This window comes from Diorhabda sublineata, chromosome X (genome assembly GCF_026230105.1).
Source record: "Diorhabda sublineata isolate icDioSubl1.1 chromosome X, icDioSubl1.1, whole genome shotgun sequence".
NCBI lineage: Eukaryota > Metazoa > Arthropoda > Insecta > Coleoptera > Chrysomelidae > Diorhabda > Diorhabda sublineata.
In genome coordinates, this window is record NC_079485.1 from 33,116,820 (window position 1) to 33,133,811 (window position 16,992).

Here is a 16,992-nt window from a genome sequence, read left to right on the forward strand (position 1 = left end):
GCACAGAATGCTTCAAATGATTTATTGTCCCAAAAATGGTGAATATTTATGAAACAAAATACATTTTGTAGGAAAAATAAACTAACAAAATATTGTTGAGGAGAGTAAAGTTCTAGATCAGATGGTGGCTGGAGATTTGATATTAGCAGATAAATGTTTTTTGATTAAGGAACTTCTCCCTGCAGGAGTATCATTAATTATACCTCCATTTTTAATTAACAACACCACAGTTTATAGAATCCCAAGTATATGAAACTCAGCATTTGCAAAGGCTAGAATTCATGTAGGAGAATAAAGTGTTATAATATTTTGTAGCAAGTTCCATCATATTATATACCACAAATTTCAATTATCTTTCAACTGTGTGCAGCCCTCACAAACTTGCAATATTCCCCAATTAAAGAAGTTGAGGAGTATTATAGGTTATGCCGTTTAATGTGAACTGAATTGATTAACCGTACGGAGTTGAGCCAAAGTACATAACATGTTATAATTTTGAGTTTTAAATATTTTTATTGTAGCAATATATTTCATATTCGATTATTTTTGGTAAAACGTTAAGAAATTTTTATTTAAAAAATGTATATTTAGAATTTACTTAATTTATAAATAACTTCACCTAATACAATTATTGTTAAAAGGAGCGCCATTCTGGTCAAATTTTGAATTATAATTTACCGTCTACAAGCGGACAGTTTTTAAGCTAAACTCCCATATGACATGTTACTCCTTACCTCTACCCTCCATAAAACCCATGTTATAAATGCAGACATTGACTTTTATATATACAGAAACAACTATAACTTCCGAATTTAGCCCTTAGATGTCACTAGTTACATTAAAGAATTATTCTGAAATCGAAAAGCATGGGAGTGCTACATCGTAACAAGTGGAGTTGTTACAGTATTGCATTTGGTCTTCATTTGTTTATGCCCGGCCTTTGTTATTGTTACTCCTCTATATTCAACCAAAATAAGTGATTTTTTTAAAATAAGGTAAGTAAAAATCACAGTGACACACGTAACAGTTTTATGTTGCGACTAACAAAAGCTAAATTCAAGGAAACCGATATTAATATTTTGGTAAGTTAAGCAAATTACTTTATTAGAGGAAATAACCTCAATTATTTCTTTTTATTATTATTAACTCTGGGTTTATACAGCAAATAAGATAGGAAGTAAGTTAGGATAAAATAACACATAAAAGCTATTTTCCAGTATATATGTATTAATCAACATTATTTTATTTTATTTATTATTCTAACTTATTTTTTGTCTTATTACTCTTTAAACCCATTGTAACGGGCTAAATTTGGTGAGTTATTTGATTTAATGAATAAGCATAGTGTTTCGTGCAAAATGTCACAAATACATATTCTGTAGTGAACGGTAGTGAAGAAAATAAAGAAAAAATTAGAAATAAGTATGAGAAACTCTTGAAAGAAAAGGAACTGAGCAGACAAGAGAAAGATTTGGATGCTGTTTTCATTTACATGCAGTACTCACTACTCCTTGCGAGAAAATAAGTAGCTTCTATTACAAAAGACGATTGGCAACTTACAACTTCACCATTTTTAATATGAAAGAGAAATTGGACTCCTGTTTCCTATGGCATGAATAGATGGAAAAAAAGAGTTTCCTGTATCATTATTTAGTGAGTGATGAATTTAGGAGTGAAAAGATAATTTTTTACATTTTCAAACTGTACTGGAAAAAACAAAAATAAATTTATATTTACTTTCTATTTGTTTGGTGTACAGATAAATATAACTGATAAAATCAAGACCATTACCCACAAGTATCTGGTAAATGGGCATACCCAAAATGAGGTTGACAGCATGCATGCCACGATTGAAAAAGAGAAAAAATGCATACTTAAAAGTAGTCCTATATATATTATCAATAATAATTATCATTATCTTATTGTTCGCAACAATTATTTTCAATGTTAACAATGTTAAAATTTAAATGAAATATTTACTTTGACAATTCTTATTTTTGTTTTGTTTGATAAATTAAATGGTTCTGTAATTTATTACAGCCTCATTCAATTTTTATGTTTTCAAAAATGCAATTCAAAAGCGTAACAACTCAAATTTCAAATAACTAATAAAGTTTCAATTTTAATACAAAATTACTGTCTCATTATTAGCACATATTGAGAAATTATGTTCAGATCAAAATGAATTAAACCGTTAAAACAATAAATCAAAAATTTTTCATGCAGTTTTTAATTTTTTACTATTTTCTCAATAATTGCGTTTTTGGACATGTTACATTATTGAACTAGACTAGCGATATGAGTGTAAATAATTACTAATTTCTAATTTAAATTCAAATCATTCATATTGGTGTGAAAATAGTTTAAGTATTGTACAGTACAACAAATTTTAACATATAATTCAACATTTCTATTGTTGCAGCAATCATGTTACTCTTTAAAGTTGGGATAAATTATTTCTATTTAATCAGAGAGTAGTTACTAACTTATGCTATGGTTTGCAAAGGACCGGTAGGTATTACATAGCAAAAACTAACTTGATAAATTGTTGTCCATGGTGTAAAGTTGCTTATAACCTCATAAACGGATGTCAATATGCGGTATTATAAACATGAGACGAAGCTACTGATGGAGTAAGTCGACTTAAAATTTCAATATTGCATATCACAGTATTGAAACAAAATGTTGACATCATGCTTAGTATATAAACTGATGGCATCTGATTAGCGCTTTATAGTTCATTTGTGTATTTTATTTTACATAGTTTCATTGCATATATGACGTATCATATGATAAACTACTCTGTAATAACTTTTCCGTATTAAGGCTAGGGAATAAAGAAACATCTTGGTCAGTTGCTATTATTTATAATTTCATAATATACTTTTTATTAGATTTGCAATGTGTAGGAAATACTTGGACTATTTTTTTATTCCAAAAGTTTTTCAATAAGGCCAAGTTATTAAAAAAATATTCTTCTATTTAGATGTTATTGGCTCTATTAGTAATTTAGAATTTGATACTTCAAAAAATGCATGTCACGACCACGATCTTTCCTTTTTCACTTTTCACAAAACAGAAAAAATTAACCAAAAGCTTTAAGAAATTATGTTACAATTTGTAAGTCATTTAATTTTCTAGTTTTTAACTAATTTACATTAAAGTAAAATCTGAAATCTAAACGGCTTGATGCAATTTTTCAATTCTTAATGTTGATTATTTTTTTTGGGAGTGATTCTCCCTCTATACTTTTAATTATAGTCAAAGTTATTTTATTTTATAATAAATGCCTTACTAGTTGTACCCAACATTTACAACTCTGATATATGAATAAATAGATCATTCCTCATGAATATTAAGATATAATCTACTCAATCATATAAAGAATGTTCTTGAGAGTCAATATTTCTTATTATACACAGAAATTTAAATTATAGACAAATTAATTCATCAATGTTATATATTACCCTCACTGTAAATTGAAAGTTTTGGAAGAAGTAATTTTACACAGTTTTATGCCATTATATCAACATCATGATGTAAAGACTACAAGGTGTGCTCTTCATTATCAAATTTATGTTAGTTCAAACTGTGCCAATGCACTTAACAACCCACATCATTTCTTCCTTTTCAGGTGTTGGATGAGGGTTTCCGTCCATCTAATCTTAGTTTCTCCCACTGTCTTATCAATTACTATACTACTACAAAGTTTTGAGTCTTTATGGTTAAGAAAATTTCTTTATTTGGACTATCAATTTTCTTCATGGTCTTCTTTTAGTTTTCAACCTTCAGTAGGCTTCTTGTTAATCATTCCGTCTTCATTCTTAAGATATGCCCATACTAATTCATCTATTTCTTGTTTTATTACTTTTCTAATGTCCTCATAGTAAAATTTTTATCAATTCATTTGTCCTGTTGCTATTTTTGCATCTAGTTTCCCGTCTTCTATAAATATCCTTCCCAGATACTAGTATTTCGTTACTTTTTTGAGCGTATTGCCATTGTATTCAATCTTTTTATTATATCGTTCGTTTTTATTTTCGTTTATTATTCTTACAATGTACTACAGATACCACATATGAAGTGTGTAATATTTTTACATGTTCCATGTCCAATTGCGCTACTTAGGTATAAAAAATGTCGTTTTATATTCTTGACTATTTTGTATCTTATAATTATAAATATATTTATACTATGCACTTGCTTTATTTTTCTACAAACTCCCCTGATGTTCACTCAAAGTAATCTTCTCATTAACTCTGTTTCAACAAAAATGTCATAAATATTCAATTCCCTAAGTTTTTTACTTGAAATATGTTAATGAAAAATTAGTACTCATTGGATTTTTAAAGAATTCCTGTTGCATTAGATTTTATTTTGTCTTTAATAAAACCAAATTCTTGGATTTTCTGTAGTTGATTTTAAATTGTTATACTTCATTGGTTTTCAGCATGTCTTTTGTGTGATTATTAAGGCTGGCTTTTAGTTTACACAAGTTTAAAATTTACAAATACTCTAGATAGAAAATAAATTATACAGCATGTCCAAAAACTATCCTGTCAAACACAAACTACAGATACTAAACGTGATTTTATGTCCATCTAACCTAATTCACTTTTATCCAAAAGCTTCTGCTAAATTAGTTAGCCTTTGAAGATGATTTTTAGTCAAATTTGAAGCATTTCAAAACCACTATTCACAAACTTTCATTGGTTCATTAAATAATTCTATAATCATATACTGCATTGTTTATTGCCATAAAAATCCAGAATCTGAATGCATGTAAGGAAATTCAGAATTATCCTAGAATTTTTTCATTAGTTAGGTAATCCTTACAAAAACAATTGAAGTTATGTTTTGCAACCATGTATTCATTCGTCATGCAGAACAAATATTATAAAAGACAATAATATTCTTATTAATTAAAAAAAAAAATAAGTTAGTCTAAAACTGATTTTTTTTAAAAATGGTGCATAATAGCATATAATTGATAATTTTAGAAAGTACTACATCTTTAAAAGGCGCTAAGGTTGTTATAAAAAACTTTTGGATAAAGACAAATAAAAATTACATCCAGTATCTATAGTTTCATAGGACAGCCTCTGTATACTTTGTAAATAAGTGATAAAACATTTATCCAATAATTTCTGATTGTACAGATAAAGAGTAAAAGAATATATTCAAGATTATTATATAGCAAATCATCTACACAGCAGGTTTTAAATAATTGAAAAAAATCTCAACCTGAGAAAAAATAATCGACAGTACTTTAACAATATAATTAAAGAACCCGATACAAAAAATATAACATTGGACACATTATAATATCAATAAAAATCTAAATAATTCAACTATCACCGGTGGTATTACTTAAAAGATGATTGGGAGCATCAGCAAACATAACTTTAAGTTTGTAGGCCTCGGCCACCAATAAACTTATTTGAGAACTAGTCCAGGATTGAGTCGGTAGATTCTGCAACAACAAAAGTAATCCCTGAAAGTCATGTTGTTGCATTAAACAATCTTTCCAATAAAGGAGGAAGGCAGCACAAACATATAACTGAAATGTTGCAAAGCAATCACTTTCAGCAAGGTAGGTATCCCATAATCTGATGGTGCAACGCAATGGCAGTTCTCGAGTCAATAAATTATTCAGCCATCTAAAGGAAAATTGAAGATAACTAACGTTATGCTCTTTCAAATGTTTATGTAAACTTTCATCAACTCTTTTAATCAATTCCTCAAGCTGTAACACCTTTTTTTGAATACCTATTTGTGCAAATACATAATTATCTTGTATACTATCCATAAATTTGGATAAACACCAAAATGAATCAGCTTCAACTATCCTTCGTTGTTCTTCAGTTAATTGGTCCACAAAACACTTTTCAAATGGTTCATCTTCCTTTAAAAATTCTTGTAAAAACACTATATAAAAAGGAGTTACTAAGTCATTTATACCCTGCACATATCCAGAAGCAGGATGACGTATTGACCATATAAATAATATTCTTTCAAACATGATTTGTACTGTTTTTTGTTGAAATAATGGTATAGAAGGATTCATTCTTGGCACATCAATATTAATTTGGTGTTGAATATCACGGTTGGTTTCATCATGTTCAGTGTAATAATACTTTTCTACTAAAGACCAATAGTCCTGTCTTTTCCTTTCTAATACCTCATTTCTTCGTTCTATATTCATTGGAAGATATCCTGAAAGCAGTCTCCATGTAATTCCTTTCACTTTTCCTGGTATTCCCGACCAACTAAGACGGCACAATTCCTGTAGTGTTGTTGAATTTTCTGAAAATATAAAACATAGAACTTTGGTGTGTGTAGTAACATTACAGAATCAACTAAAACTTTGTTTGTCTAAGGAATAAGGATGCAACTACATGAGAATTTTAATTCAATACAGCATGTCACAATGTATCCAAACACTCATCAAATACATAAACTTAGTAAATAATACTTCTTTAATACCAAATCACAGGAGTACCCATAAAAGAGAATGTACATTTAAGGAATCTATTGTATTAAAGAATTATAGTGGTGATTGATTCACAAGTTCTAGAAAAAATATTGCTGGCTTATCTAAACACAAATAAGACCAATTTGATAAAAATTAAAAAAATTACATTTACTCTACATTCTAAATTTATATACACCTTTGAGATAATGAAATAAAATAATTTTTCATGTATGTAGCAAATGAGTGATTAACTAGTAATGGTTATTTATCTGTAATTATACCCTTGCTCTGAAAATAAAAAAATCCTACTTACAAATCATAAAACAGTTACATTTGGATGATATTTGGCATTCTTACTGAAGTGATATTTTAAATGGAAAGATGTATCACAAGATTAACACAAGAACATAGATATGATATGAACAGAGATATGAAATGAAACCAATTTTAAACAAGATTAACAGAAAAAATATAGTGATAAGTTGTTATTTTCAATATTGATTTAAAACTTTTGTCACTAAATCTTTTGCACTCAATTAAAAAAAATACTGCATTGAAATGAGGGGCAGGAAACCCATAAATTCCAGAAAACAAGAATTTAATACAGCTTAGATGAATTTTTCAGATACTCTTAACAAATAAAATGGTGGTCACTGTGTTTATGCCCACCAGTTGATGTTAAAGGCAAATGAGTCTTGAAGTATAGTTGTCAAAATTTGTTATTACATTTGTGATAATGAATTTCAAATATAAATTATTTCCTGATAACATAAAAGTTCAAATGAAGAACATACCAAATATGTAGCAGTTGTACAATTTTGTTTTGTTTGAAAGAAGTTGAAAGACAAAATGTCCATTCACTAAAAACATTCTAAATTTGAGGATTATGCATCAAGCCTCCAAATAAACAATGACATTTTTGAGATCTCACCCTATCAATTCCTCTGGTGATAAATTGAAATACAGTAGCCACTATTAAATATATATCTGTGACTATAAGTGACTGATGTAATGATAATTTACTCACTGTTATTATTGGTATTACTTATATAAACAATAAAATTATTGGTTATGAAGCACATTATAAGCTAATTTTTATGTGATTATAGTTACCTAGAAGATTTTGGAATTTTTCTAATTTATTCTCTACTCCTTCCTGTTCATTTGGTAATCTACGAATTGGTTTTGGTCTACCAGGTATTCGACTGATTTTATTCTGTTCAGTTTCCAAGCTATCAACTTTTTTATTTTTTTTATTTTCAGTAGATGATTCAAACTCATAGTTACTTCTGTGACTATTTAGTACATTTAAAGCTGCTGAGTGTGCGACTTTTTTTGATATCTTTGTATCTAAAAAGTTGAATTGAATTTAATCTGATTTTAACGAAATAATAATTATTGTTTACTTTCTAGTCCCGATATTACACAAAATTCGTCGTCGTCTAGATCCCAAGCATCACTAACTGATGCCTGAAAATCTTGAAATGATGTCGAGCCTGGTGTTCTCTTGATATCTTTTCCTTCTCTTTTGGGGCTCGGCCTAAAAAACTAGTAATTAAAGTACATATAGATTCGTATCATTAATTAATACCTTCCAGCTACTGACTTCACATTCTTCTTCCAAAAAGAAGATTTCTCAAGATGGTCACTTTCCATCCTATAATTAACATATTTTCATATTTCTCTCGGTAAAGTTAGTTCACTCCAGCACATTTTGAAAATATATATGGGGATAAAAACAAACTGTGAGAGAAAAACAGAAATAACCTTACTCTTTATTTACAGAACTGACACTTGATGGGTGCTATATGACAACTGATAGGAAGGTCTCGTTACCAACTGCTTTCTAGCAACAATTCAAATTAAAGTTCAACTTATAAGGTGTATAATCTATAAAAGACCTGTGTATAATATATTGTTGTTTAATTTAATGAAACATATCAAATTGATATGTTTTCATTCATAATTTGAGGTTTCTATATTAACATATAGCACTTTTCCATTGGCGTAGAAATTTTTGGAATCAGTTTAAAAACATTCATTCTGATAAAACTAGGCCTGCATCACGGATACTAGAATACATGGTAGGGGTCATGCGTTAGATGCGCAGTAGACTCAAGCGCCGGTGACGTCACTCTGAACCCTCTATTCTTCCGAAGTCACCTCACTCACTCAATGTCACTTCGCCACTCAGTTCCATACACATACTTGTCGTTGCTACACGTGCTTTGTGGATTTGTAGTGACTACGTCTTTAGTACTACTAAAAACCATCTGTTTTTATAGGGTAGTCGGGTGAAAACAATGGTTTGTTGTGCAATTGCAGGCTGTTCTAACCACACTAGAAATCAAAACAAACTGTATCTAGCGTAGTTGTAGGAGATGAAAGTTCGCCAAGCAATGAAAAAAGAACATTTCGAGCCCAAAAAAGAAGTAGTAGGAAGGAAGTAGATGATATTTACAAGGAACCAGCAATGACTTATCTTTTAGCGAACTCGTCAGCGCTGAAAATATGTCTTATTCAGACAACATGAAGCATTGTAAAAATGATATTGATAGCTTAAATTCAAAATTAGAAACTATGAGTATAAAGATTAAGGAACTTCGTGAACAAAATTTACAATTACGAGACCGCCTATCTCAGACGAACGCGGAGTTATTAAGATTACAACAGCTAAGAAATGTGGTTAGAGGAACTTTTTCCGGAAGTCAAGAACAGTTATAATGAAAGGACAGTGTACTAATTGGTCATCTGAAAATATTGCAAAGGCAGCAACTTTGCGCTGTTTGTCGTACAAAGCGTTAGGTTTTGAGAGGGACGTTCTCAAATACCCTTTGCCCAGTGAAGTCACTATCAAAAGAAGGCTACGACAGTTATCTGTTCCACCAGGTTTCATTGATCTAATCATCAATGTTATGAAAACACAATCAAAACTATTGACACAGTTTGAAAAAGATGTAATTCTTAGCTTTGGCGAAATGAAACTTAAAATGATCTATGTTTTGATCAGAAAGAGGAAATAATCCAAGGACCTCATAACAATGTATAAGTAATGGTTATTAAAAGCTTAGTAGGAAAGTGGATACTGCCGATTTACTATAATTTCGACACTGCTGTTTCTAAAGACTTGTTAATGGAAACTATTCAAGTGGTAGAAAATGCTGAATTCAAAGTGAGGGCATTTGTGTGCGACATGGGGCCCTCAAACAGAAAACTTATGGGTGATCTAAAAGTTTTGTTTGAAAACTCTGGTTTTAAAAATCCATTCGCAAAACAAATAAATGTATGGGTTTTCTGTGATTTACCCCATGCGTTAAAAATCCTAAGCAACCGTTTGTTAGATAGCGGATATCGACTTAAGTCTGGGGTTTGATGATGAAAGATGCATTCGTCAAATTAGTTGAACTACAAAACACTGGAACAGACTTGATATATGCCTACAAACTGACCATGAACCATTTACTTGTAGCTGGTACAGAAAGGCAAAAGTCAGAAAAGGGGCCGAACTGTTTTCTATGACCGTGGGCAATGCCATTTGTCACAACCTTCCCGAATTTAGTCATGTTAGAGATATTAACAGTGGTTTTGATGTCCTTAACTCAAGATTTCCCGTGGATGGAAATAGACTCAAAAGGGCTTACGGTATGACAATGACACTACCCTCACTATGAGGGTCATAAAACCAAAGGAAGAGGGCAAAAAGGCTGAGCAGAGTTCAAACCAGAAACAAGCAAATAACGAATCTGTAACAAGGTACGAAAACCCAAAAACGATAAAAAGTAAGAAGAAGAAGAATGAAAAAGAAAAGAGCCCGACAGATGGATTGCTCCCTTTCCAAAAAGTGTTTTTGATATCCATAAACAGTCTACGTTCATTGTTCAAAGATTTGAAATCAGAAGACTATACCTACATTATGACATCAAGATGTAACCAGGATATTCTTAAAGTTATTTTTCCAAAGTACGAAATAATCTAAATTATAAAACTCAACCCTCTGTATATATGAAACTCTTTATGTATGAACTATTGATCTTGAAAAATTTGGCCAATAAAATCGTTTCATGATAAAATTAGAGTTTCTCTACTTGTGCTTCTTTAGTTTGTAAATCTTCTAACACGGTGTTACTTTGTATAATTTTGAAAGCAGAATTTTTGAAGTACGATTGCATCGTAGTCGTGAAGATTCTAGGTAAATTGCGGTGTTTGAAATAAATAGCGTATCTTTTGCTTAGGGCGATATGTTCTTTTACAAAATTTATTATTTAGATGGAGAAATGTTTGAAGGTAGTGTACCTAACATATAATCTAGTATTGTCAAAAATATTGGCAGTTTTACATTTGATAGATTCAATGTCTCCAATTGTTATAAATATTTGGTTCTTGCATGTGTTTAATACTCTTTCAGTAATTGGAATAGAAAAAATAGGATTCTCTGTTAAAATATGTTGAGTTTCAATGTCAGATTCCGAGTTTGAATCTTGAAGTCTGTCTAGTTCTTGATTTACAGTGTTAGGGGGTCCTATATGGTTCAGTATTTCCTTGAGGTCAGGACTAGAAAGTGGAGGAGTTTCGTCTAGATTTTGTAGGAAGTTTTCTATTATTTCATCTGCATCTCCTACGTTATTTATTATTGATTCATTATCCATAGCATTCAATTCTATGCATGGATTTCTACTTAGGGCATCTGTGGCTGAGTTCGACGATCCTTTTTTATATTTGATGACGTAATCGTACTCCATCTAACTAGCATAGAATTTTGGTCTTTCATGGAGAAAAGCCATTGCAGTGGCTTGTAGTCTGAATATATTGGGCCGAAAAGGTATGGGCGAAAATATTTGCAGCTCCATACTATTGCTAGGAGCTCTTTCTGGATAGTGGAATGGTTTATTTCGGCTGGATTGAGAGTCCTTAATGCATAGCATATAGGGTGCTTATTTTGTGAAAGAACTGCGCCTATTGCGTAGTTGGAACTATATGTTGTTACTTCAAATTTTTTATCGAAATCCGGATAAATTAAAATTCGTTCAGACGTTAAAATATTTTTACATGTTTCAAAACAATCTATAAAATCTTTTGTGTGTATTACTTTTTCGTTTTCTTCAGGCATTTAGTCATAGGCTTTATGATTTTAGCAAAATTTTTTATAAATTTACCGCAAAAACCTAATAATCCTAGAAAAGATTTTATTTCTTTTTGTGTTTTTGACAAGGGAAAGTTCTTAATAGCTGAGATTTTTTTTGGGTTCGGTTTTATCCCGTCTGTTGTAACTATATGAACTAGAAATTCTACCTCTTTTCGTTAGAATTCCGATTTGTCTAATTGAATTTTAAGTTTCGCTTCGCGTTTTAAATTTTGAAAATATTCTTGAAGTCCGGTGCTGAATATTATTATGTCCTCCATATAAACCATATACACTTTATTTTGAAGATTTTTAAAATTTCATCCATAACATCATAATGGCCGTTATCGACAGTGAAAGCTGTTTTTGATATGGAATTTTTGTCTATTTGGATTTGATGAAAACCAGCCCAAAGGTCAATAGTTAAAAAATAGTTTGATCTTCCCAGTTTGTCGAGAATCGAATTAATATTTGGTATCGGATATCGATCTGGGATCGTTTTTTCCTTGAGTTTCCGATAATAATCGATGACTAGACGATACTTTTATTTCCCTGATTGGTCTTCTTTTTTATTGACTATCCAAATAGAGGATGACCATGGTGAAGTTGAGGGTCGTATTATGCCTTTATCCAACATTTCATTTATCTGGTTATTTATTTCCTGTTTATAAATATATGGATATTTACGATTTACAATGTATAGGAATTTCGTCGGTCGTTTTAATTTCGTGTTTTGTGTTTTTGCCGTGAAAGATAATTTATCACCCGGTTTAAAGATGTCTGAAAAGTTTCGAATAAGTTTTCAGTTTTTTCTTCCGCGTTCATATGGTTTGTTCTAATTAATTGTGATATATCGATATTTTTTTTGATTTTTTTGTCTTCGTTATTTAAGTTAAGAAACGAATCAATATTAAAAGCATCAGAACTAGATTTTTCAAATGACTCTACCTCTAAAGGTTCTTTAAGATTAACTGACATTATTCGATTATTTAGTTTTGGATTTCTACAAGAGCAAATCCGTTTCTGGCTTCAGTCAAAATTTGCGGTATATACAATGGTCCTATTTTCCCTTCATTTATCAATATTTCTCTATTAAAAATAGTAACAGGTAACTTCTTCAGAATATTTTGTTGTGGTTCTACTGAGAATAATATATTTGGATTTTCTTTTCGTCTATATCTAGGAGGTATCTCAGTATTTGGTTCTATTAATTTGTTATTTATAAGATCAATATTAAAGTTCATATTTCTTAAATCATTTAGTCCTATAATACCATCGAAATATTCGTGGAAATCAAATAATAGAAAGAAGATGAAATAGTTTGGATTCTGAAATTCCGAAAAGTGTTGATTGATATACAATATCTTGACTACTCAAATCTGTATTAAATTGTGCATTGATCGATTAACGGAATTTGGATAAGTTTTTTCTATAATATCGGGTTTAATAATTGAACGTGAACTACCGTTATCTATAAGTAATTTTAATTTGGGATTATTAATTTCTATGTAAGGTAATGCGTTTCCTGATGAAATGTTAATTTCTACTGTGTTCCTTGTTGTTGCCTCGTTTGGATAAAATTTTCATTTTTTGTCTTGTCATAATAGTTATAGTACGTTTGATTTTGTTCATTATCGTCCGTATTCTGATTCTGATAGTAATGTTGTTCGTCCGATTGGTCGTAGTCGTTTGGTCTTTTGTGAATAGCTCTTCGGAAGTAAAATTTGAATTCTGTCCAGAATTTCGAAATTTTTATTTCGATTATAATTGTTATTATTTGCTCATCTTTGTTTTAGTGATAATGTGGAAGAATTTCTTGAAGTCGTTGACATAGGTGTTGGTTTAGGAAGTTGGTGTATGAGTATTTGGTTTGGTCTGAAAACATTTTGTGGAGGTCCGAATACTTGTCTGTTCGTCGGGTATTGTCTGGGGGTCATTTGTCTAGGTTGGATATTAATAGGTTGACTGGGGAATTGATTAACTAGTTTATTATTGTCAACGGAGTGATAGGGTTGTTGGAAAGAGAGTTGTGTTTGGTTTTCAGGATAGTATCTTGGTTGTGAATAATGTTGTCGATAATTACTATTAAATCTGGACGTCGTTGCTCGGTTATTGTCATTTAGATTGCCATATAATTTTTCAAAGTTTTCAAACTCATTTAAATAGGCCATTGCATCTTTCAGTGAGGCTGGATTTTTAAAATGCAAGTTATTTCTTAAGGTACCACTACAGCCTGCTATAAAAGTACTAAGTGCAGTTTTATCATAATGGTTTATTTGGCACACTTTCTCCGCGTTAGTTATATTAGGATTATTACTAATTTTCTGCACTATACTACTTCTTAATAATTGAATTCGACTTCCAAAGTTCATCAATGGTTCCTTCCTAAATGATTTCATTCTAGTGAGTTCTTGGACTAAACAGTCAATATTTCTACGATCAGCGAAACATTGAATCAGGGCTTCTTTCAATATCGGCCAATCTGTTAACTCAGCACTATTACCTACTAATATTTCCGCTTTATCTACAAGTTTTTCTTGAACTGATTGGAATATGTGTTTAGATAATTGTGCATCATTAAATTGCCGATAATCATTAATGAGACCTTCACACCTAATTAGAAATTTATGTGATTTGAGCGCATCAACTGTGAGAGTTCGCATTGTCGTGGTGGAGAATGAATTGTCTTCTGTGATTGGTTGGCATGTCCAGTTATTCCGAAAAAACAAGCAGACTTCGAAGTGCTCTGTACACGAACTTGAAAAACTCATACACTCTATTGTTGTTTGACACGAACACGTTTGTCAAATTAAGCGGTATCCAACGCGAACAAATCTTTTAACATCAAATGTTCATGCATTATGGAATGTATACGAGTGGAGCTAATTCCCAAGTATGCCTCAATCTTACGGTATGTCAAATGACGATCTTGCAATATCATTTTACCCACAGAATCGATGTTTTCTGGCAGAACAACCGATTTTGGACGACCTTCACGAAATTCATCCTGTCTCGAAGCGCAACCACGATTGTATTCGGAAAACCAGTGAACCACATTGGCTGGAGATGATGCTTCATCACCAAAAGTCGAAGCGAGTTGATCGGTACAGCAGTTTTGCCGAAAATATTTGCGATTTAAGTACATTTTTTACCAAGATGAATGTTTTAAGTATCTATAAATAACCCAAACCTCGTATGACAACACGTTCTGATTAGGTCCACCATTTAAAGTTTCAAAATTTATGATGGCAATGTCAGATATGACATATACCAATCAGTGTTGCTATGTCTCAAAAGTTAAGTAGCAACCCTCGTAGGTATATGTTGTTTTTTGGTAATTTATGTGTTAAATTCTGATCTATTTATGGGGAACAATGAAGTAACCAACCTATTGTGGCAATATTTTACAGTAAAACATATATTACTTTCATTTTAGCTATTTTTATTTTTCAACAATAGGAACTATCTAACATATACAATCATAGAAATAAATTTTATAATGTGAAAAATATTTTTTATAAAATTTTTAGGATGAACTTGTGAAGGTGTAGATTTACTCGTAAATATATAAATACATCTAAATGTTCTTGATTTGAGGTCTCTTCCATTTTAAAATTAGTTTTGTTTGATAATGTTTAAAAGAAAGATAAATTTTGACGTTTCTTAAAATCAAGAACATTTAGATGCATTAATATATCAAAAGGTGTAAGAAAAGAAAGCGACATAATTTTATATTTATAATATGAAATAACATACTACTCTAATAAAAACTTCTTCAAATGGCCACAAATGAATGTGCTGCTTTATAGCTAATCGAATATATTAACAAAGTTAAAATAGAAATGGAGAAAGCATAATGCGGATAAAAGCCATTATATATAATATTTGAAATAAGGTCTAAGTTCTTCATTTCAAAGTTTTCCTTATTAAATATAGATTCAACTACATATATAATTATTGGAATTCATTTGAATTGATTGAAATTATTTGGATTTATTACTGAATTTTATTAATTTGCAGATGAAACTTACGATAGTTGCTTCTTATGGCTTTTCGATGGAAATTTTACAAAAATGGACATATATATCTCGTTGAATAGCAGCAACTTTCAAGTATGGATCACAGAATTGATTATTCTCCATTAATTCTTTAAAATAATGAATAAAAACCGGTTCACGTTTATCGCCATTTTCTATAATGAACTCAAATAATGTCTAATAAATTCAGCAAAGAAATGGTACTCATAATGTTTATGTACAGGGTCCTCACGACGAGCTGAATCGATATGTATATGGAAAAGTACTGCGACTAGTGTTCTGAAAATTTGCAATATAACTTTATATGAGGCATAGTATGCCTAAAGTCCACCATTTTTTAGTTATTTCACATTTTCGAAATTTTTGGACACTAAAAAACTTATATTTCTAAATTTAAATGAGGCAGGTCTAATATTTTTGGGATTTGGTCAAGTAACACCTACAGCTTTCAACATCTGTGAAAACCTTGACAAAAATGTATATAGGGTGTCCAGAAAATGGTGCCGAATTCCACTATCTACAAACTTCGAAAACTTAATTTTTTCAAATGGCAACTCTCATTTTTCTCTTTATCATTGGATTCTACGCTTTAAATTAAGGGGATTTCGTTAGTAAATTCATATATCTCAAATTTACGGTTTTTGGTGAAATCCTCATGGTTTTTAATTGTCATCTGCCTATGGCAAACAACGAATAACGAAAGTTAATGTATCAAAAATTAAAATATTTTAGTCAATTAAAAAATATTTAAAAACTACAATAACAGAAGAACAAAACTAAAAATTAAACTAAAGTAAATGTTCGAAATGGTTGCCCCAACTTCCATATAATTTTTTTAATGGAGGGCCGCATGTGTCCAAAAATTTCAAAAATGTGAAATAAGTAAAAAATGGAGGACTTTAGGCATACTATGCCTTGTATAAAGTTCGCATAGACTCCTGTATAAGCGGAAGTTTCAGAAAACTGAAATTATTTCAACTGAAACAAGCATTTCTGAAAACCCATGCAAGCAAATTTTCAGAACACAAGTCCCAGTACTTTCACATATCCATATCGATACTCTTCGTGAAAGACCCTGTATATTTAAAATATTTAACAGAACATATATATATTTCCAATGGATTTCTTTCAACTCATCTAACTTAAATGTATTTTGTATTAATGACAGTAATTGAGTGGTACACAAAATTTCTGTATTATGTAAAGTATTATTCTGTATTATGTATTCTGTAAAGCATGTAAATTTTGCTGCAAATATAGATATTTGAATCAGTTTTTGAATTTCTACCTTCTTGGCGAAGAAATAAAAAAAAATTACGGAATTTTTAAAATAAGTAAAAAATATAGTAGATATTTAGTAG

The 16,992-nt window shown here is 30.4% G+C and overlaps 1 protein-coding gene and 1 long non-coding RNA gene across 2 annotated transcripts; one reads left to right on the forward strand and one right to left on the reverse strand.

Moving 5' to 3' along the window:
* Positions 1-1,818: 1,818 nt before the first annotated feature.
* On the reverse strand, positions 1,819-8,288 carry LOC130451453 (TBC1 domain family member 22B). The gene is made up of 4 exons (XM_056790470.1): positions 8,067-8,288; positions 7,882-8,015; positions 7,589-7,825; positions 1,819-6,306 (listed from the first exon to the last, which is right to left on the reverse strand). Exons 1-4 carry the CDS (start codon positions 8,129-8,131, stop codon positions 5,348-5,350), a joined length of 1,395 nt encoding a protein of 464 aa, XP_056646448.1. The 5' UTR covers positions 8,132-8,288; the 3' UTR covers positions 1,819-5,347.
* A 2,281-nt stretch (positions 8,289-10,569) lies between these two features.
* LOC130451128 (uncharacterized) lies at positions 10,570-16,903 on the forward strand. Its single transcript, XR_008910675.1, has 2 exons — positions 10,570-10,664; positions 15,615-16,903. It is a non-coding gene; the product is annotated as an uncharacterized LOC130451128 (long non-coding RNA).
* Positions 16,904-16,992: the final 89 nt, after the last annotated feature.